Genomic DNA, 25583 nt, shown 5'->3' on the forward strand with positions numbered 1-25583 from the left:
TCATGACTTGACAAATTGCTCTGTTTGTATTATCATGATTGTTTAAAATGAACACAAGAGTTTAAGTTAACATGACTGTTCATATAATCATAAGTGTTTCATTCAACATAATTGATTACATGAACATCATTGTTTACATTAACGTGAATATATATATAAATATGATTATTTATTTAACATGTCTGAATACACAGATATGATTATACTGGTTCATATACATGAAAACTGTTGCAGATATAAATATGAGTATTTTTTTAACATGCCTGAATACACAGATATGATTATACTGGTTCATATACATGAAAACTGTTGCAGATATAAACATGATTGTTTATTTAATATAGTTTAGATTGTTTAGATAGTCCAATTCTTGGACTACTCTTTTGTCAACGAATAATGGGATTGACCGTCACGGCTGAAAAGGCATGCATGTTTGGTGCTACGGGGATTCGACCCCGCGACCCTCAGATTAATAGTCGAGGGCCTTAACTACCTAGCCATGCCGGGCCGTTTAATGTGATTTTTTACATGAACACCATTGTTTACATTAACATGACTGTTCATATGAACATGATTGAAGACATAACGTTTAAATTAACACGACTGTTTAAGTTAATATAATTGTTTACATCAACATGCTTATTTAATTAAACATAACTGTTTACACTTACATGAATTTTTACCTAAACACTGTTGTTTTCTTTAACTTCATTGCTACATAAACTGTTTACCCTGAACGTGATTGGAGGCCAAAATCGCTATATTAGAGTTTATATACGTACGTGTCAGGAAGTTATTCCATATTCTCACATTTCATCAAACCTTCATCATATCCTCAAGAAAACTTTCTTCTAAAAAAAAAAAAGACTTCGCCAATATAAATGTGAAGTTAAGACTGACTAGTCATAACTTGGACCTTGTATTTACTTACATAACTCTTGGTCAGTGTTTTTTATTAGTTTAGGATAACTCCATCAAAACTTTATTATATAAAGGTGAAGTTAAGACTGACTAGTCATAACTTGGACCTTGTATTTACTTACATAACTCTTGGTCAGTGTTTTTATTAGTTTAGGATAACTCCATCAAAACTTTATTATATAAAGGTGAAGTTAAGACTGATTAGTCATAACTTGGACCTTGTATTTACTTACATAACTCTTGGTCAGTGTTTTTATTAGTTTAGGATAACTCCATCAAAACTTCATTATATAAAGGTGAAGTTAAGACTGACTAGTCATAACTTGGACCTTGTATTTACTTACATAACTCTTGGTCAGTGTTGTTTATTAGTTTAGGATAACTCCATCAAAACTTTATTATATAAATGTGAAGTTAAGACTGACTAGTCATAACTTGGACCTTGTATTTACTTACATAACTCTTGGTCAGTGTTTTTTATTAGTTTAGGATAACTCCATGAAAACTTTATTATATAAAGGTGAAGTTAAGACTGACTAGTCATAACTTGGACCTTGTATTTACTTACATAACTCTTGGTCAGTGTTTTTATTAGTTTAGGATAACTCCATGAAAACTTTATTATATAAAGGTGAAGTTAAGACTGACTAGTCATAACTTGGACCTTGTATTTACTTACATAACTCTTGGTCAGTGTTTTTTATTAGTTTAGGATAACCCATCAAAACTTCATTATATAAAGGTGAAGTTAAGACTGACTAGTCATAACTTGGACCTTGTATTTACTTACATAACTCTTGGTCAGTGTTGTTTATTAGTTTAGGATAACTCCATCAAAACTTTATTATATAAATGTGAAGTTAAGACTGACTAGTCATAACTTGGACCTTGTATTTACTTACATAACTCTTGGTCAGTGTTTTTTATTAGTTTAGGATAACTCCATGAAAACTTTATTATATAAAGGTGAAGTTAAGACTGACTAGTCATAACTTGGACCTTGTATTTACTTACATAACTCTTGGTCAGTGTTTTTTATTAGTTTAGGATAACTCCATGAAAACTTTATTATATAAAGGTGAAGTTAAGACTGACTAGTCATAACTTGGACCTTGTATTTACTTACATAACTCTTGGTCAGTGTTGTTTATTAGTTTAGGATAACTCCATCAAAACTTTATTATATAAATGTGAAGTTAAGACTGACTAGTCATAACTTGGACCTTGTATTTACTTACATAACTCTTGGTCAGTGTTTTTATTAGTTTAGGATAACTCCATGAAAACTTTATTATATAAAGGTGAAGTTAAGACTGACTAGTCATAACTTGGACCTTGTATTTACTTACATAACTCTTGGTCAGTGTTGTTTATTAGTTTAGGATAACTCCATCAAAACTTTATTATATAAATGTGAAGTTAAGACTGACTAGTCATAACTTGGACCTTGTATTTACTTACATAACTCTTGGTCAGTGTTTTTTATTAGTTTAGATAACTCCATCAAAACTTTATTATATAAAGGTGAAGTTAAGACTGACTAGTCATAACTTGGACCTTGTATTTACTTACATAACTCTTGGTCAGTGTTTTTTATTAGTTTAGGATAACTCCATCAAAACTTTATTATATAAAGGTGAAGTTAAGACTAATTAGTCATAACTTGGACCTTGTATTTACTTACATAACTCTTGGTCAGTGTTTTTTATTAGTTTAGGATAACTCCATCAAAACTTTATTATATAAAGGTGAATTTAAGACTGATTGGTCATAACTTGGACCTTGTATTTACTTACATGACTCTTGGTCAGTGTTTTTTATTAGTTTAGGATAACCGCAGTCTTTGTTTTCCACATTCACTTGTACTCCTGGCATGACAGGATGATCAAAGCTAGATCTTCCCTTTTCCGAATCAATCAAAATGTAAGACATGTATCGATTGACGGCTTTCCTGATGATATTACATCTTTCAGCATTAGATGACAAATAAAAGTCATTTGGGTCAATGGTTAACACTGTTGAGGATTTTTTCCATTCTCGGGGGAGCGGCCATGGTGACCCTGGTGGTGATCTTTCGCCCTATATAAAATGAAAATATGCAAGTTTAAGAATGACAATTGCTACAGATTGGGTAAATATAATTATGTTTTCATGGTTTTCACACATTGTGGTATACACGTAATATTAAATCTGTTTTGGAACCTAATTGCGTCGTAACAGTGAATGTTGCCACGTTCGGTCATGATCTGCCTGACGGTTCTGCATTTGGCAATATTCTAAAAGCGTGATTTCGTCAAACGTTTGTCATGTTCAAACACCCACTGTTTCTTTTATGCTTTCCATTATCCATTTAGTGTACGAGGATGATAGTTTCCTGCACTCGTTTGAACAGTATTATAGCACGGAAATTCCTAGATATTGCATCTGGCGACGTGACCGGCATGCATTCTTATGGGATACCATTTGTATGAACACCGTTTCAAGTCACCAGCTGCTTGAGGTATGCAACAGTTGAACAAATATGTTGTGGAAGCAACTATTCCAAACATATGGACGGCTTCTGCAACTGCCCTTTGTGCTCGTGATTCTTACATGTTACAAAATGTCTCACTTTACTCACTTCAGTTTGTTTGTAAGTCTCTTTTACGATGGTTCTTCACGCCCAAAGACAGATAGCGGTAAGTGTGCAGGGTTACGATACTAGGAATATAGTTTCGATACCCGTGGTGAACAGAAACAGACAGCTTCTTGTGCAGTTTTGCCTTTGACACCAAGTAAATCAAATCATTCATGTTTATCTCAAGACGGCTTATGAAGGTTTTGACACCAAGTAAATCAAATCATTCATGTTTATCTCAAGACGACTTATGAAGGTTTTGACACCAAGTAAATCAAATTATTCATGTTTATCTCAAGACGACTTATGAAGGTTTTGACACCAAGTAAATCAAATCATTCATGTTTATCTCAAGACGACTTATGAAGGTTTTGACACCAAGTAAATCAAATCATTCATGTTTATCTCAAGACGACTAATGAAGGTTTTGACACCAAGTAAATCAAATCATTCATGTTTATCTCAAGACGACTTATGAAGGTTTTGACACCAAGTAAATCAAATCATTCATGTTTATCTCAAGACGGCTTATGAAGGTTTTGACACCAAGTAAATCAAATTATTCATGTTCATCTCAAGACGGCTTATGAAGGTCTTGACACCAAGTAAATCAAATCATTCATGTTTATCTCAAGACGGCTTATGAAGGTTTTGACACCAAGTAAATCAAATTATTCATGTTCATCTCAAGACGGCTTATGAAGGTCTTGACACCAAGTAAATCAAATCATTCATGTTTATCTCAAGACGACTTATGAAGGTTTTGACACCAAGTAAATCAAATCATTCATGTTTATCTCAAGACGGCTTATGAAGGTTTTGACACCAAGTAAATCAAATTATTCATGTTCATCTCAAGACGGCTTATGAAGGTCTTGACACCAAGTAAATCAAATCATTCATGTTTATCTCAAGACGGCTTATGAAGGTTTTGACACCAAGTAAATCAAATTATTCATGTTCATCTCAAGACGGCTTATGAAGGTCTTGACACCAAGTAAATCAAATCATTCATGTTTATCTCAAGACGACTTATGAAGGTGACCTAACAAACGTTGATATCTACTTTATTTTAATAAAAGTTTTAATACCCATTTCAGCCGTTTTGAAATACCTTTCTACTTCAAGGGATTTCTCGTCATCACGAACTAAATCAGTCACGTGTGATTCTTCGACACATCAGAGACCTCTGTGGTTCAAATATAATTATTTCTAATTTTCAACTACTGACAGGAGAGATGACTAGACAATAGCGCCTACTATTACAAGGGCTTTATTTGACTTTGTTCCTCATAAAATAATTCATCTTCACTCTTATAACGTTCTCATATGTGAAAGTTGGCAGTATCATTGCGACATGAACTATTGACTTTCCGATCCTCAGCCCTTCGCGTTAACCATTATGCCATTGTTTATTTACGGATTGTAAAAAATATGATTAATTTTAACGTCTTAAAACTTTAGAATGCATTGTTATGAAATTGTTATTATATTTCAACTAAATAATGGCCTAACCTCAAGATGTTTATTGGTATACAGAAGAAGTAGAATAGAAAACAATGGTTTATAAACATAATAAATTTACGTTCTCTACATAAAACTATGTTTATAATTCGTTTGTTTACAGTACTGACACAATCTTCTTCAGTGCACGATTATTAGTACATGACATCCGTCGATAACGTATTCTGGAATAAGTGTCACATCACATATATTATATCAAAGTCAGACCGAAAATATTTATTACAGTATCATATTCTTTACTGTTATAAATAAACCATCAGTTTTACTGTGATGTAATATCACAGATAATCCGCTTATCTGTACCGCCAATACTAAGTTTTTTGTTTGTTAATAAACACAGAGCTACACAATGTGGATTATCTGCGCTGTGTGCGCCCCACTGATAATGAAACCTGCTTTTTGGTATTATAAACTTTCAAGTAGGTCAGGATATTAATAGCGACCATTTACCAGTCTGTTGTATCATTTACCAGTCTGTTCTACCATTTACCAGACTGTTGTATCATTTACCAGTCTGTTCTACCATTTACCAGACTGTTGTATCATTTACCAGTCTGTTCTATCATTTACCAGACTGTTCTACCATTTACCAGTCTGTTCTACCATTTACCAGTCTGTTGTATCATTTACCAGTCGGTTGTATCATTTACCAGTCTGTTCTATCATTTACCAGTCTGTTGTACCATTTACCAGACTGTTGTATCATTTACCAGTCTGTTCTATCATTTACCAGACTGTTCTACCATTTACCAGTCTGTTGTATCATTTACCAGACTGTTGTATCATTTACCAGTCTGTTCTATCATTTACCAGACTGTTCTACCATTTACCAGTCTGTTCTACCATTTACCAGACTGTTCTACCATTTTCCAGTCTGTTCTACCATTTAACAGACTGTTCTACCACTTACCAGTCTGTTCTATCATTTACCAGACTGTTGTATCATTTACCAGTCTGTTCTACCATTTACCAGACTGTTGTATCATTTACCAGTCTGTTCTACCATTTACCAGTCTGTTCTACCATTTACCAGACTGTTGTATCATTTACCAGTCTGTTCTACCATTTACCAGACTGTTGTATCATTTACCAGACTGTTGTATCATTTACCAGTCTGTTCTACCATTTACCAGACTGTTGTATCATTTACCAGTCTGTTCTACCATTTACCAGACTGTTTTACCATTTACCAGTCTGTTCTACCATTTACCAGTCTGTTGTATCATTTACCAGTCTGTTCTACCATTTACCAGACTGTTCTACCATTTACCAGACTGTTGTATCATTTACCAGTCTGTTCTACCATTTACCAGTCTGTTGTATCATTTAACAGTCTGTTCTACCATTTACCAGACTGTTGTATCATTTACCAGTCTTTTCTACCATTTACCAGTCTGTTGTATCATTTAACAGTCTGTTCTACCATTTACCAGACTGTTGTATCATTTACCAGTCTGTTCTACCATTTACCAGACTGTTCTATCATTTACCAGTCTCTTCTACCATTTACCAGACTGTTGTATCATTTAGCAGTCTGTTCTACCATTTACCAGACTGTTCTCTCATTTACCAGTCTGTTCTACCATTTACCAGTCTGTTGTATCCGCCATTTCACTCTTCACACAAATAAATCAAAAGGGAAAGAAACATTTAATTACAAGAAGATAAACTGGGTCAAATACCAAAAAATTCTATACAAAATTATAATGATAAAAACGCCCCCGGCTGGTACAGCGATAAGTCTACGGCGTTACAACGATAAAATCAGGGGTTCGATTCCCCTCGGTAGACTCAGCAGATAGCCGGTTATGGATTTGACATAAGAAAACACACACACTGATAGAAACATTTAATAACGTCGTAGACTCATCCGAAACAGCTGCCTGTTGTCACACAATAACCACTGAGTTCCTTTGAAAATTAAGACAGAGCAAAAACAATTACAGATAGCTTTAATCAAAACGAATGCACTGCCGCCTGCTTTCTCCATATCAATAAAGATATCGACACAGTTTGGTACAATGGATAAAGATATAAAATGGCAGAATTTGTTATTGTTCTTGTTTGTAATTAAACACAAAGGGCTCTCTGTGCTCTGCCCACCATGGGTATCGAAACCCAATTTTTAGCGTTGTAAGTCTCTAGACATAACGCTGTGCCATAGGGAACTCATGGCAGAAATAAAACAACTTCCGGGATTATTTGCTGGCTATCCAACTTCCTGGAAGACAGTTGCAAAATAAAGGTAAGGGGAGCATTTTTAGAATCATTTACTCCAGAAACTGGCGTCCCCCAAGGAGGGATAGCTAGCCCTGTTCTATTTATCATGTATGTGAGAAATATGCCTTAAACGACCCAAACTTTGGGTACGCACCGCAATTCCTGGACGATGTTACGGTCTGGAAAAGTGTCCCAAACCTATTCATACCAGTGAATAAATCGTAACATAACCGTTATCGTTACGATATGGAAAAGTGTCCCAAACCTATTCATACCAGTGAATTAATCGTAACATAACCGTAATCATTACGGTCTGGAAAAGTGTCCCAAACCTATTCATACCAGTGAATAAATCGTAACATTACCGTAATCGTTACGGTCTGGACAAGTGTCCCAAACCTATTCATACCAGTGAATAAATCGTAACATTACAGTAATCGTTACGATATGGACAAGTGTCCCAAACCTATTCAAAGCTCTATAACTATCATTGAGTAATTTTGAAAACTCGACCAAAAATATCGATTAGAAATAATCGATTCTAAAAATCAATTAATAATGATCACAAGACGAACCAAACATAAAAAAGATCCACCAAAACTACATATGAACCAAACACTTCTTGAGATTATGACTTCGGCAAAGATCCCGGATTTAACCTGAGATATGAAGCTTGTGTTAAACACTTATGTAATATACTTACCAAAAACACGACTGGTGAAAATCAAGGAACTTCACCAGCCAATATAATTACAATCTTTAAAACGTATATAAGACCTATCATAGAATATGCATCCTCAGCATAGGTAAATTATAACAACTAAACACATGATCAAAATAGAGGGAATACAAAACTCAGTTATTACTACAGCATAGAAAGTCTATCGCAATACTTCATTGAAATTTATACACAAATACAACGTGGGCTTGGTTACTACTACTATATATATCTTGGTTACTACTATATATATCTAATGATTTACTAAGTGGGCTTGGTTAATACTATATATATCTAATGATTTACTATGTGAGCTTGGTTACTACTATATATATCTAATGATTTACTAAGTGGGCTTGGTTAATACTATATATATCTAATGATTTACTAAGTGGGCTTGGTTAATACTATATATATCTAATGATTTACTATGTGAGCTTGGTTACTACTATATATCTAATGATTTACTACGCAACCTTGGTTACTACTATATATCTAATGATTTACTACGTAACCTTGGTTACTACTATATATCTAATGATTTACTACGTAACCTTGGTTACTACAATATATCTAATGATTTACTATGTAAGCTTGGTTACTACTATATATCTAATGATTTACTACGTAACCTTGGTTACTACTATATATCTAATGATTTACTACGTAACCTTGGTTACTACTATACATTTAATGATTTACTATGTGAGCTTGGTTACTACTATATATCTAATGATTTACTATGTGAGCTTGGTTACTACTATATATCTAATGATTTACTATGTGAGCTTGGTTACTACTATATATCTAATGATTTACTATGTGAGCTTGGTTACTACTATATATTTAATGATTTACTATGTGAGCTTGGTTACTACTATATATCTAATGATTTACTATGTGAGCTTGGTTACTACTATATATCTAATGATTTACTACGTAACCTTAGTTACTACTATATACTAATGATTTACTTAAGTGGGTTACTACTATATATCTAATGATTTACTATGTGAGCTTGGTTACTACTATATATCTAATGATTTACTATGTGAGCTTGGTTACTACTATATATCTAATGATTTACTATGTGAGCTTGGTTACTACTATATATCTAATGATTTACTATGTGAGCTTGGTTACTACTATATATCTAATGATTTACTATGTGAGCTTGGTTACTACTATATATCTAATGATTTACTAAGTGGGCTTGGTTACTACTATATATCTAATGATTTACTAAGTGGGCTTGGTTACTACTATATATCTAATGATTTACTAAGTGGGCTTGGTTACTACTATATATCTAATGATTTACTAAGTGAGCTTGGTTACTACTATATATCTAATGATTTACTAAGTAAGCTTGGTTACTACTATATATCTAATGATTTACTAAGTGAGCTTGGTTACTACTATATATCTAATGATTTACTATGTGAGCTTGGTTACTACTATATATCTAATGATTTACTAAGTGGGCTTGGTTACTACTATATATCTAATGATTTACTAAGTGAGCTTGGTTACTACTATATATCTAATGATTTACTATGTGAGCTTGGTTACTACTATATATCTAATGATTTACTAAGTGAGCTTGGTTACTACTATATATCTAATGATTTACTAAGTCGGCTTGGTTACTACTATATATCTAATGATTTACTATATGAGCTTGGTTACTACTATATATCTAATGATTTACTATGTGAGCTTGGTTACTACTATATATCTAATGATTTACTAAGTGGGCTTGGTTACTACTATATATCTAATGATTTACTATGTGAGCTTGGTTACTACTTGGTTACTATATCTAATGATTTACTATGTGAGCTTGGTTACTACTATATATCTAATGATTTACTACGTAACCTTGGTTACTACTATATATCTAATGATTTACTACGTAACCTTGGTTACTACTATATATTTAATGATTTACTATGTGAGCTTGGTTACTACTATATATCTAATGATTTACTAAGTGAGCTTGGTTACTACTATATATCTAATGATTTACTAAGTGGGCTTGGTTACTACTATATATCTAATGATTTACTAAGTAAGCTTGGTTACTACTATATATCTAATGATTTACTATGTGAGCTTGGTTACTACTATATATCTAATGATTTACTATGTGGGCTTGGTTACTACTATATATCTAATGATTTACTATGTGAGCTTGGTTACTACTATATATCTAATGATTTACTATGTGAGCTTGGTTACTACTATATATCTAATGATTTACTAAGTGAGCTTGGTTACTACTATATATCTAATGATTTACTATGTGAGCTTGGTTACTACTATATATCTAATGATTTACTATGTGAGCTTGGTTACTACTATATATCTAATGATTTACTATGTGAGCTTGGTTACTACTATACATCTAATGATTTACTATGTGAGCTTGGTTACTACTATATATCTAATGATTTACTATGTGAGCTTGGTTACTACTATATATCTAATGATTTACTATGTGAGCTTGGTTACTACTATATATCTAATGATTTACTATGTGAGCTTGGTTACTACTATATATCTAATGATTTACTACGTAAGCTTGGTTACTACTATATATCTAATGATTTACTATGTGAGCTTGGTTACTACTATATATCTAATGATTTACTACGTAACCTTGGTTACTACTATACATTTAATGATTTACTATGTGAGCTTGGTTACTACTATATATCTAATGATTTACTATGTGAGCTTGGTTACTACTATATATCTAATGATTTACTATGTGAGCTTGGTTACTACTATACATCTAATGATTTACTATGTGAGCTTGGTTTACTACTATATATCTAATGATTTACTATGTGAGCTTGGTTACTACTATATATCTAATGATTTACTATGTGAGCTTGGTTACTACTATATATCTAATGATTTACTATGTGAGCTTGGTTACTACTATATATCTAATGATTTACTACGTGAGCTTGGTTACTACTATATATCTAATGATTTACTATGTGAGCTTGGTTACTACTATATATCTAATGATTTACTATGTGAGCTTGGTTACTACTATATATCTAATGATTTACTATGTGAGCTTGGTTACTACTATATATCTAATGATTTACTATGTGAGCTTGGTTACTACTATATATCTAATGATTTACTATGTGAGCTTGGTTACTACTATATATCTAATGATTTACTATGTGAGCTTGGTTACTACTATATATCTAATGATTTACTATGTGAGCTTGGTTACTACTATATATCTAATGATTTACTATGTGAGCTTGGTTACTACTATATATCTAATGATTTACTAAGTGGGCTTGGTTACTACTATATATCTAATGATTTACTAAGTGGGCTTGGTTACTACTATATATCTAATGATTTACTAAGTAAGCTTGGTTACTACTATATATCTAATGATTTGCTATGTGAGCTTGGTTACTACTATATATCTAATGATTTACTAAGTGGGCTTGGTTACTACTATATATCTAATGATTTACTAAGTAAGCTTGGTTACTACTATATATCTAATGATTTACTAAGTGAGCTTGGTTACTACTATATATCTAATGATTTACTAAGTGGGCTTGGTTACTACTATATATCTAATGATTTACTATGTGAGCTTGGTTACTACTATATATCTAATGATTTACTATGTAAGCTTGGTTACTACTATATATCTAATGATTTACTAAGTGGGCTTGGTTACTACTATATATCTAATGATTTACTAAGTGGGCTTGGTTACTACTATATATCTAATGATTTACTATGTGAGCTTGGTTACTACTATATATCTAATGATTTACTAAGTGGGCTTGGTTACTACTATATATCTAATGATTTACTAAGTGGGCTTGGTTACTACTATATATCTAATGATTTACTATGTGAGCTTGGTTACTACTATATATCTAATGATTTACTATGTGAGCTTGGTTACTACTATATATCTAATGATTTACTATGTGAGCTTGGTTACTACTATATATCTAATGATTTACTATGTGAGCTTGGTTACTACTATATATCTAATGATTTACTATGTGAGCTTGGTTACTACTATATATCTAATGATTTACTAAGTAAGCTTGGTTACTACTATATATCTAATGATTTACTATGTGAGCTTGGTTACTACTATATATCTAATGATTTACTAAGTGAGCTTGGTTACTACTATATATCTAATGATTTACTATGTGAGCTTGGTTACTACTATATATCTAATGATTTACTAAGTGGGCTTGGTTACTACTATATATCTAATGATTTACTAAGTGAGCTTGGTTACTACTATATATCTAATGATTTACTATGTGAGCTTGGTTACTACTATATATCTAATGATTTACTATGTGAGCTTGGTTACTACTATATATCTAATGATTTACTATGTGAGCTTGGTTACTACTATATATCTAATGATTTACTATGTGAGCTTGGTTACTACTATATATCTAATGATTTACTATGTGAGCTTGGTTACTACTATATATCTAATGATTTACTATGTGAGCTTGGTTACTACTATATATCTAATGATTTACTATGTGAGCTTGGTTACTACTATATATCTAATGATTTACTATGTAATGATTTACTATGTGAGCTTGGTTACTACTATATATCTAATGATTTACTATGTGAGCTTGGTTACTACTATATATCTAATGATTTACTATGTGAGCTTGGTTACTACTATATATCTAATGATTTACTATGTGAGCTTGGTTACTACTATATATCTAATGATTTACTATGTGAGCTTGGTTACTACTATATATCTAATGATTTACTATGTGAGCTTGGTTACTACTATATATCTAATGATTTACTATGTGAGCTTGGTTACTACTATATATCTAATGATTTACTATGTGAGCTTGGTTACTACTATATATCTAATGATTTACTATGTGAGCTTGGTTACTACTATATATCTAATGATTTACTAAGTGGGCTTGGTTTGGTATACTACTATATATCTAATGATTTACTAAGTGAGCTTGGTTACTACTATATATCTAATGATTTACTATGTGAGCTTGGTTACTACTATATATCTAATGATTTACTAAGTGGGCTTGGTTACTACTATATATCTAATGATTTACTAAGTAAGCTTGGTTACTACTATATATCTAATGATTTACTATGTGGGCTTGGTTACTACTATATATCTAATGATTTACTAAGTGGGCTTGGTTAGTACTATATATCTAATGATTTACTAAGTAAGCTTGGTTACTACTATATATCTAATGATTTGCTATGTGAGCTTGGTTACTACTATATATCTAATGATTTACTAAGTGGGCTTGGTTACTACTATATATCTAATGATTTACTATGTGAGCTTGGTTACTACTATATATCTAATGATTTACTAAGTGGGCTTGGTTACTACTATATATCTAATGATTTACTAAGTGAGCTTGGTTACTACTATATATCTAATGATTTACTATGTGAGCTTGGTTACTACTATATATCTAATGATTTACTAAGTGGGCTTGGTTACTACTATATATCTAATGATTTACTAAGTGGGCTTGGTTACTACTATATATCTAATGATTTACTATGTGAGCTTGGTTACTACTATATATCTAATGATTTACTATGTGAGCTTGGTTACTACTATATATCTAATGATTTACTAATGTTACTTATATCTATCGTAACCTTGGTTACTACTATACATTTAATGATTTACTATGTGAGCTTGGTTACTACTATATATCTAATGATTTACTAAGTAAGCTTGGTTACTACTATATATCTAATGATTTACTAAGTGGGCTTGGTTACTACTATATATCTAATGATTTACTAAGTGAGCTTGGTTACTACTATATATCTAATGATTTACTAAGTGAGCTTGGTTACTACTATATATCTAATGATTTACTAAGTGAGCTTGGTTACTACTATATATCTAATGATTTACTATGTGAGCTTGGTTACTACTATATATCTAATGATTTACTAAGTGGGCTTGGTTACTACTATATATCTAATGATTTACTAAGTGGGCTTGGTTAGAACTATACATTTAATGATTTACTATGTGAGCTTGGTTACTACTATATATCTAATGATTTACTATGTGAGCTTGGTTACTACTATATATCTAATGATTTACTATGTGAGCTTGGTTACTACTATATATCTAATGATTTACTACGTAACCTTGGTTACTACTATATATCTAATGATTTACTACGTAACCTTGGTTACTACTATACATTTAATGATTTACTATGTGAGCTTGGTTACTACTATATATCTAATGATTTACTATGTGAGCTTGGTTACTACTATATATCTAATGATTTACTACGTGAGCTTGGTTACTACTATATATCTAATGATTTACTATGTGGGCTTGGTTACTACTATATATCTAATGATTTACTATGTGAGGCTTGGTTACTACTATATATCTAATGATTTACTACGTAAGCTTGGTTACTACTATATATCTAATGATTTACTACGTAGCTTGGTTACTACTATATATCTAATGATTTACTAAGTGGGCTTGGTTACTACTATATATCTAATGATTTACTATGTGAGCTTGGTTACTACTATATATCTAATGATTTACTATGTGAGCTTGGTTACTACTATATATCTAATGATTTACTATGTGAGCTTGGTTACTACTATATATCTAATGATTTACTACGTAACCTTGGTTACTACTATATATCTAATGATTTACTAAGTAAGCTTGGTTACTACTATATATCTAATGATTTGCTATGTGAGCTTGGTTACTACTATATATCTAATGATTTACTATGTGAGCTTGGTTACTACTATATATCTAATGATTTACTATGTGAGCTTGGTTACTACTATATATCTAATGATTTACTATGTGAGCTTGGTTACTACTATATATCTAATGATTTACTAAGTGAGCTTGGTTACTACTATATATCTAATGATTTACTATGTGAGCTTGGTTACTACTATATATCTAATGATTTACTATGTGAGCTTGGTTACTACTATATATCTAATGATTTACTAAGTGAGCTTGGTTACTACTATATATCTAATGATTTACTATGTGAGCTTGGTTACTACTATATATCTAATGATTTACTATGTGAGCTTGGTTACTACTATATATCTAATGATTTACTAAGTGGGCTTGGTTACTACTATATATCTAATGATTTACTAAGTAAGCTTGGTTACTACTATATATCTAATGATTTACTATGTGAGCTTGGTTACTACTATATATCTAATGATTTACTAAGTGAGCTTGGTTACTACTATATATCTAATGATTTACTAAGTAAGCTTGGTTACTACTATATATCTAATGATTTACTAAGTGAGCTTGGTTACTACTATATATCTAATGATTTACTAAGTGGGCTTGGTTACTACTATATATCTAATGATTTACTAAGTGAGCTTGGTTACTACTATATATCTAATGATTTACTATGTGAGCTTGGTTACTACTATATATCTAATGATTTACTAAGTGGGCTTGGTTACTACTATATATCTAATGATTTACTATGTGAGCTTGGTTACTACTATATATCTAATGATTTACTAAGTGGGCTTGGTTACTACTATATATCTAATGATTTACTAAGTCGGCTTGGTTACTACTATATATCTAATGATTTACTAAGTGAGCTTGGTTACTACTATATATCTAATGATTTACTAAGTGAGCTTGGTTACTACTATATATCTAATGATTTACTATGTGAGCTTGGTTACTACTATATATCTAATGATTTACTATGTGAGCTTGGTTACTACTATATATCTAATGATTTACTACGTGAGCTTGGTTACTACTATATATCTAATGATCTTTTACTACGTAACTTGCTTGGTTACTACTATATATCTAATGATTTACTAAGTGAGCTTGGTTACTACTATATATCTAATGATTTACTAAGTGAGCTTGGTTACTACTATATATCTAATGATTTACTAAGTGAGCTTGGTTACTACTATATATCTAATGATTTACTATGTGAGCTTGGTTACTACTATATATTTCTAATGATTTACTAATGTGAGCTTGGTTACTACTATATATCTAATGATTTACTATGTGGGCTTGGTTACTACTATATATCTAATGATTTACTATGTGAGCTTGGTTACTACTATATATCTAATGATTTACTATGTGAGCTTGGTTACTACTATATATCTAATGATTTACTATGTGAGCTTGGTTACTACTATATATCTAATGATTTACTATGTGAGCTTGGTTACTACTATATATCTAATGATTTACTATGTGAGCTTGGTTACTACTATATATCTAATGATTTACTAAGTGTTTTACTATGAGCTTGGTTACTACTATATATCTAATGATTTACTAAGTGAGCTTGGTTACTACTATATATCTAATGATTTACTAAGTGGGCTTGGTTACTACTATATATCTAATGATTTACTAAGTGGGCTTGGTTACTACTATATATCTAATGATTTACTAAGTAAGCTTGGTTACTACTATATATCTAATGATTTACTAAGTGGGCTTGGTTACTACTATATATCTAATGATTTACTAAGTAAGCTTGGTTACTACTATATATCTAATGATTTACTAAGTGAGCTTGGTTACTACTATATATCTAATGATTTACTAAGTGGGCTTGGTTACTACTATATATCTAATGATTTACTAAGTGGGCTTGGTTACTACTATATATCTAATGATTTACTAAGTAAGCTTGGTTACTACTATATATCTAATGATTTACTAAGTAAGCTTGGTTACTACTATATATCTAATGATTTACTAAGTGGGCTTGGTTACTACTATATATCTAATGATTTACTAAGTAAGCTTGGTTACTACTATATATCTAATGATTTACTATGTGAGCTTGGTTACTACTATATATCTAATGATTTACTAAGTGAGCTTGGTTACTACTATATATCTAATGATTTACTAAGTGGGCTTGGTTACTACTATATATCTAATGATTTACTAAGTGAGCTTGGTTACTACTATATATCTAATGATTTACTAAGTGGGCTTGGTTACTACTATATATCTAATGATTTACTATATGAGCTTGGTTACTACTATATATCTAATGATTTACTATGTGAGCTTGGTTACTACTATATATCTAATGATTTACTAAGTGGGCTTGGTTACTACTATATATCTAATGATTTACTATGTGAGCTTGGTTACTACTATATATCTAATGATTTACTAAGTGAGCTTGGTTACTACTATATATCTAATGATTTACTACGTAACCTTGGTTACTACTATATATCTAATGATTTACTATGTGAGCTTGGTTACTACTATATATCTAATGATTTACTATGTGAGCTTGGTTACTACTATATATCTAATGATTTACTAAGTGGGCTTGGTTACTACTATATATCTAATGATTTACTAAGTGGGCTTGGTTACTACTATATATCTAATGATTTACTAAGTGAGCTTGGTTACTACTATATATCTAATGATTTACTATGTGAGCTTGGTTACTACTATATATCTAATGATTTACTAAGTGGGCTTGGTTACTACTATATATCTAATGATTTACTATGTGAGCTTGGTTACTACTATATATCTAATGATTTACTAAGTGGGCTTGGTTACTACTATATATCTAATGATTTACTATGTGAGCTTGGTTACTACTATATATCTAATGATTTACTAAGTGAGCTTGGTTACTACTATATATCTAATGATTTACTAAGTGAGCTTGGTTACTACTATATATCTAATGATTTACTAAGTGGGCTTGGTTACTACTATATATCTAATGATTTACTATGTGAGCTTGGTTACTACTATATATCTAATGATTTACTATGTGAGCTTGGTTACTACTATATATCTAATGATTTACTATGTGAGCTTGGTTACTACTATATATCTAATGATTTACTATGTGAGCTTGGTTACTACTATATATCTAATGATTTACTATGTGAGCTTGGTTACTACTATATATCTAATGATTTACTACGTAACCTTGGTTACTACTATATATCTAATGATTTACTGTGTGAGCTTGGTTACTACTATATATCTAATGATTTACTATGTGAGCTTGGTTACTACTATATATCTAATGATTTACTACGTAACCTTGGTTACTACTATATATCTAATGATTTACTAAGTGGGCTTGGTTACTACTATATATCTAATGATTTACTAAGTGAGCTTGGTTACTACTATATATCTAATGATTTACTATGTGAGCTTGGTTACTACTATATATCTAATGATTTACTATGTGAGCTTGGTTACTACTATATATCTAATGATTTACTATGTGAGCTTGGTTACTACTATATATCTAATGATTTACTAAGTAAGCTTGGTTACTACTATATATCTAATGATTTACTAAGTGGGCTTGGTTACTACTATATATCTAATGATTTACTAAGTGGGCTTGGTTACTACTATATATCTAATGATTTACTAAGTGAGCTTGGTTACTACTATATATCTAATGATTTACTAAGTGAGCTTGGTTACTACTATATATCTAATGATTTACTAAGTGAGCTTGGTTACTACTATATATCTAATGATTTACTAAGTGAGCTTGGTTACTACTATATATCTAATGATTTACTAAGTGAGCTTGGTTACTACTATATATCTAATGATTTACTAAGTGAGCTTGGTTACTACTATATATCTAATGATTTACTAAGTGGGCTTGGTTACTACTATATATCTAATGATTTACTATGTGAGCTTGGTTACTACTATATATCTAATGATTTACTAAGTGAGCTTGGTTACTACTATATATCTAATGATTTACTATGTGAGCTTGGTTACTACTATATATCTAATGATTTACTAAGTGAGCTTGGTTACTACTATATATCTAATGATTTACTAAGTGGGCTTGGTTACTACTATATATCTAATGATTTACTAAGTGGGCTTGGTTACTACTATATATCTAATGATTTACTAAGTGAGCTTGGTTACTACTATATATCTAATGATTTACTATGTGAGCTTGGTTACTACTATATATCTAATGATTTACTAAGTGGGCTTGGTTACTACTATATATCTAATGATTTACTAAGTGAGCTTGGTTACTACTATATATCTAATGATTTACTATGTGAGCTTGGTTACTACTATATATCTAATGATTTACTAAGTGGGCTTGGTTACTACTATATATCTAATGATTTACTATGTGAGCTTGGTTACTACTATATATCTAATGATTTACTATGTGAGCTTGGTTACTACTATATATCTAATGATTTACTAAGTGGGCTTGGTTACTACTATATATCTAATGATTTACTATGTGAGCTTGGTTACTACTATATATCTAATGATTTACTAAGTGAGCTTGGTTACTACTATATATCTAATAAATTACTACGTAACCTTGGTTACTACTGTATATCTAATGATTTACTGTGTGAGCTTGGTTACTACTATATATCTAATGATTTACTAAGTGAGCTTGGTTACTACTATATATCTAATGAATTACTAAGTAACCTTGGTTACTACTATACATCTAATGATTTACTAAGGGGTCTTGGTTACTACTATATATCTAATGATTTACTAAGTGGGCTTGGTTACTACTATATATCTAATGATTTACTAAGTGGGCTTGGTTACTACTATATATCTAATGATTTACTATGTGAGCTTGGTTACTACTATATCTAATGATTTACTAAGTGGGCTTGGTTACTACTATATATCTAATGATTTACTAAGTGAGCTTGGTTACTACTATATATCTAATGATTTACTAAGTGAGCTTGGTTACTACTATATATCTAATGATTTACTAAGTGGGCTTGGTTACTACTATATATCTAATGATTTACTAAGTGAGCTTGGTTACTACTATCTATATATCTAATGATTTACTATATGTGAGCTTGGTTACTACTATATATCTAATGATTTACTAAGTGAGCTTGGTTACTACTATATATCTAATGATTTACTAAGTGAGCTTTGGTTACTACTATATATCTAATGATTTACTAAGTGGGCTTGGTTACTACTATATATCTAATGATTTACTAAGTGAGCTTGGTTACTACTATATATCTAATGATTTACTAAGTGAGCTTGGTTACTACTATATATCTAATGATTTACCTATGTGAGCTTGGTTACTACTATATATCTAATGATTTACTAAGTGGGCTTGGTTACTACTATATATCTAATGATTTACTAAGTGGGCTTGGTTACTACTATATATCTAATGATTTACTATGTGAGCTTGGTTACTACTATATATCTAATGATTTTACTATGTAAGCTTAAGTTACTACTATATATCTAATGATTTACTATGTGGGCTTGGTTACTACTATACATCTTATTATTTACTAAGTGGGCTTGGTTACTACTATATATCTAATGATTTACTATGTAACCTTGATTACTACTATATATCTAATTATTTACTAAGTGAGCTTGGTTACTACTGTATATCTAATGATTTACTAAGTGAGCTTGGTTACTACTATATATCTAATGATTTACTATGTGAGCTTGGTTACTACTATATATCTAATGATTTACTAAGTGAGCTTGGTTACTACTATATATCTAATGATTTACTAAGTGGGCTTGGTTACTACTATATATCTAATGATTTACTAAGTTGGGCTTGGTTACTACTATATATCTAATGATTTACTATGTGAGCTTGGTTACTACTATATATCTAATGATTTACTAAGTGGGCTTGGTTACTACTATATATCTAATGATTTACTATGTGAGCTTGGTTACTACTATATATCTAATGATTTACTAATGTAACTTGGTTACTACTATATATCTAATGATTTACTAAGTGGGCTTGGTTACTACTACTATATATCTAATGATTTACTATGTGAGGCTTGGTTACTACTATATATCTAATGATTTACTAATGTGAGCTTGGTTACTACTATATATCTAATGATTTACTATGTGGGCTTGGTTACTACTATATATCTAATGATTTACTAAGTGGGCTTGGTTACTACTATATATCTAATGATTTACTATGTGAGCTTGGTTACTACTATATATCTAATGATTTACTACCGAGTGAGCTTGGTTACTACTATATATCTAATGATTTACTATGTAAGGCTTAGCCTTTACTACTATATATCTAATGATTTACTAAGTGAGGCTTGGTTACTACTATATATCTAATGATTTACTAAGTGAAGCTTGGTTACTACTATATATCTAATGATTTACTATGTGAGCTTGGTTACTACTATATATCTAATGATTTACTATGTGAGCTTGGTTACTACTATATATCTAATGATTTACTAGTAAGCTTGGTTACTACTATATATCTAATGATTTACTAAGTGGGCTTGGTTACTACTATATATCTAATGATTTACTATGTATATCTTGGTTAAGGCTTGGTTACTATATATCTAATGATTTACTAAGTGGGCTTGGTTTACTACTGATATATCTAATGATATTTACTATGTGAGCTTGGTTACTACTATATATCTAATGATTTACTAAGTGTAAGCTTGGTTACTACTGTATATCTAATGATTTACTAAGTGGGCTTGGTTACTACTATATATCTAATGATTTACTGTATGAGCTTGGTTAATACTGTATATCTAATGATTTACTAAGTGAGCTTGGTTACTACTATATATCTAATGATTTACTATGTGAGGCTTGGTTACTACTATATATCTAATGATTTACTATGTGGGCTTGGTTACTACTATATATCTAATGATTTACTAAGTGGAGTTGGTTACTACTATATATCTAATGATTTACTATGTGAGCTTGGTTACTACTATATATCTAATGATTTACTAAGTGGAGCTTGGTTACTACTTATATATATCTAATGATTTACTAAGTGGGCTTGGTTACTACTATATATCTAATGATTTACTATGTGGGCTTGGTTACTACTATATATATCTAATGATTTACTAAGTGGGCTTGGTTACTACTATATATCTAATGATTTGCTAATGATTTACTATGTGAGCTTGGTTACTACTATATATCTAATGATTTACTAAGTGGGCTTGGTTACTACTATATATCTAATGATTTACTAAGTAAGCTTGGTTACTACTATATATCTAATGATTTACTATGTGAGCTTGGTTACTACTATATATCTAATGATTTACTAAGTGGGCTTGGTTACTACTATATATCTAATGATTTACTAAGTGAGCTTGGTTACTACTATATATCTAATGATTTACTAAGTATGAGCTTGGTTACTATATACTATATATCTAATGATTTACTAATGTGGAGCTTGGTTACTACTATATATCTAATGATTTACTAAGTGGGCTTGGTTACTACTATATATCTAATGATTTACTATGTGGGCTTGGTTACTACTATATATCTAATGATTTACTAAGTGAGCTTGGTTACTACTATATATCTAATGATTTACTAAGTGAGCTTGGTTACTACTATATATCTAATGATTTACTAAGTGGGCTTGGTTACTACTATATATCTAATGATTTACTAAGTGGGCTTGGTTACTACTATATATCTAATGATTTACTAAGTGGGCTTGGTTACTACTATATATCTAATGATTTACTAAGTGGGCTTGGTTACTACTATATATCTAATGATTTACTAAGTGGGCTTGGTTACTACTATATATCTAATGATTTACTAAGTGGCTTGGTTACTACTATATATCTAATGATTTACTAAGTGGGCTTGGTTACTACTATATATCTAATGATTTACTAAGTGGGCTTGGTTACTACTATATATCTAATGATTTACTAAGTGGGCTTGGTTACTACTATATATCTAATGATTTACTAAGTGAGCTTGGTTACTACTATATATATCTAATGATTTACTAGCTATGTGAGCTTGGTTACTACTATATATCTAATGATTTACTACAGTGGGCTTGGTTACTACTATATATCTAATGATTTACTAAGTGTGAGCTTGGTTACTACTATATATCTAATGATTTACTAAGTGGGCTTGGTTACTACTATATATCTAATGATTTTACTATGTGGAGCTTGGTTACTACTATATATCTAATGATTTTACTAAGTGAGGCTTGGTTACTACTATATATCTAATGATTTACTAAGTGAGCTTGGTTACTACTATATATCTAATGATTTACTATGTGGGCTTGGTTACTACTATATATCTAATGATTTACTAAGTGGGCTTGGTTACTACTATATATCTAATGATTTACTAAGTGGGCTTGGTTACTACTATATATCTAATGATTTACTAAGTGGGTTTGGTTACTACTATATATCTAATGATTTACTAAGTGAGCTTGGTTACTACTATATATCTAATGATTTACTAAGTGGGCTTGGTTACTACTATATATCTAATGATTTACTAAGTGAGCTTGGTTACTACTATATATCTAATGATTTACTAAGTAAGCTTGGTTACTACTATATATCTAATGATTTACTAAGTGAGCTTGGTTACTACTATATATCTAATGATTTACTAAGTGAGCTTGGTTACTACTATATATCTAATGATTTACTAAGTGAGCTTGGTTACTACTATATATCTAATGAATTACTAAGTAACCTTGGTTACTACTATACATCTAATGATTTACTAAGTGAGCTTGGTTACTACTATATATCTAATGATTTACTATGTGAGCTTGGTTACTACTATATATCTAATGATTTACTATGTGAGCTTGGTTACTACTATATATCTAATGATTTACTAAGTGGGCTTGGTTACTACTATATATCTAATGATTTACTAAGTGAGCTTGGTTACTACTATATATCTAATGATTTACTAAGTGGGCTTGGTTACTACTATATATCTAATGATTTACTAAGTGAGCTTGGTTACTACTATATATCTAATGATTTACTATGTGTGAGCTTGGTTACTACTATATATCTAATGATTTACTATGTGAGCTTGGTTACTACTATATATCTAATGATTTACTACAGTGGGCTTGGTTACTACTATATATCTAATGATTTACTAAGTGGGCTTGGTTACTACTATATATCTAATGATTTACTAAGTGAGCTTGGTTACTACTATATATCTAATGATTTACTAAGTGTGCTTGGTTACTACTATATATCTAATGATTTACTAAGTGGGCTTGGTTACTACTATATATCTAATGATTTACTAAGTGGGCTTGGTTACTACTATACATCTAATGATTTACTATGTGAGCTTGGTTACTACTATATATCTAATGATTTACTATGTGAGCTTGGTTACTACTATATATCTAATGATTTACTAAGTGGGCTTGGTTACTACTATATATCTAATGATTTACTAAGTGAGCTTGGTTACTACTATATATCTAATGATTTACTAAGTGAGCTTGGTTTTACTACTATATATCTAATGATTTACTATGTGAGCTTGGTTACTACTATATATCTAATGATTTACTAAGTGGGCTTGGTTACTACTATATATCTAATGATTTACTAAGTGGGCTTGGTTACTACTATATATCTAATGATTTACTAAGTGAGCTTGGTTACTACTATATATCTAATGATTTACTAAGTGAGCTTGGTTACTACTATATATCTAATGATTTACTAAGTAAGCTTGGTTACTACTATATATCTAATGATTTACTAAGTGGGCTTGGTTACTACTATATATCTAATGATTTACTAAGTGGGCTTGGTTACTACTATATATCTAATGATTTACTATATGTGAGCTTGGTTACTACTATATATCTAATGATTTACTATACTGGGCTCAGGTTACTACTATATATCTAATGATTTACTAAGTAAGCTTGGTTACTACTATATATCTAATGATTTACTAAGTGGGCTTGGTTACTACTATATATCTAATGATTTACTAAGTGAGCTTGGTTACTACTATATATCTAATGATTTACTAAGTGGGCTTGGTTACTACTATATATCTAATGATTTACCAAGTGAGCTTGGTTACTACATATATATCTAATGATTTACTAAGTGAGCTTGGTTACTACTATATATCTAATGATTTACTAAGTAAGCTTGGTTACTACTATATATCTAATGATTTACTAAGTGAGCTTGGTTACTACTATATATCTAATGATTTACTATATGAGCTTGGTTACTACTATATATCTAATGATTTACTATGTGGGCTTGGTTACTACTATATATCTAATGATTTACTAAGTGAGCTTGGTTACTACTATATATCTAATGATTTACTAAGTGAGCTTGGTTACTACTATATATCTAATGATTTACTAAGTGGGCTTGGTTACTACTATATATCTAATGATTTACTAAGTGTAGCTTGGTTACTACTATATATCTAATGATTTACTAAGTGGGCTTGGTTACTACTATATATCTAATGATTTACTAAGTGGGCTTGGTTACTACTATATATCTAATGATTTACTATGTGAGCTTGGTTACTACTATATATCTAATGATTTACTAAGTGGGCTTGGTTACTACTATATATCTAATGATTTACTACGT

At 30.5% G+C, this 25583-nt stretch overlaps 2 protein-coding genes across 4 annotated transcripts in view; one reads left to right on the forward strand and one right to left on the reverse strand.

Annotated features, from left to right (window-relative positions):
• Positions 1 to 25583, reverse strand: part of LOC143251855 (beta-hexosaminidase subunit beta-like) — a 231626-nt gene that overhangs the window by 36060 nt on the left and 169983 nt on the right. For all 3 annotated transcript variants that reach the window (XM_076503135.1, XM_076503134.1, XM_076503136.1), the window contains exon 2: positions 2718 to 3000. In XM_076503135.1, the coding sequence (XP_076359250.1) occupies positions 2718 to 3000 (283 nt within the window). The remainder of the gene's footprint in view (positions 1 to 2717; positions 3001 to 25583) is intronic.
• The window catches only part of LOC143254436 (beta-hexosaminidase subunit beta-like), a 102061-nt gene continuing 79509 nt past the window's right edge, over positions 3032 to 25583 (forward strand). Inside the window, exon 1 of the mRNA XM_076509625.1 lies at positions 3032 to 3052. Within this exon, the coding sequence (XP_076365740.1) occupies positions 3032 to 3052 (21 nt within the window). The remainder of the gene's footprint in view (positions 3053 to 25583) is intronic.

The sequence above is a fragment of the Tachypleus tridentatus genome, chromosome 6, assembly GCF_004210375.1.
Source record: "Tachypleus tridentatus isolate NWPU-2018 chromosome 6, ASM421037v1, whole genome shotgun sequence".
NCBI lineage: Eukaryota > Metazoa > Arthropoda > Merostomata > Xiphosura > Limulidae > Tachypleus > Tachypleus tridentatus.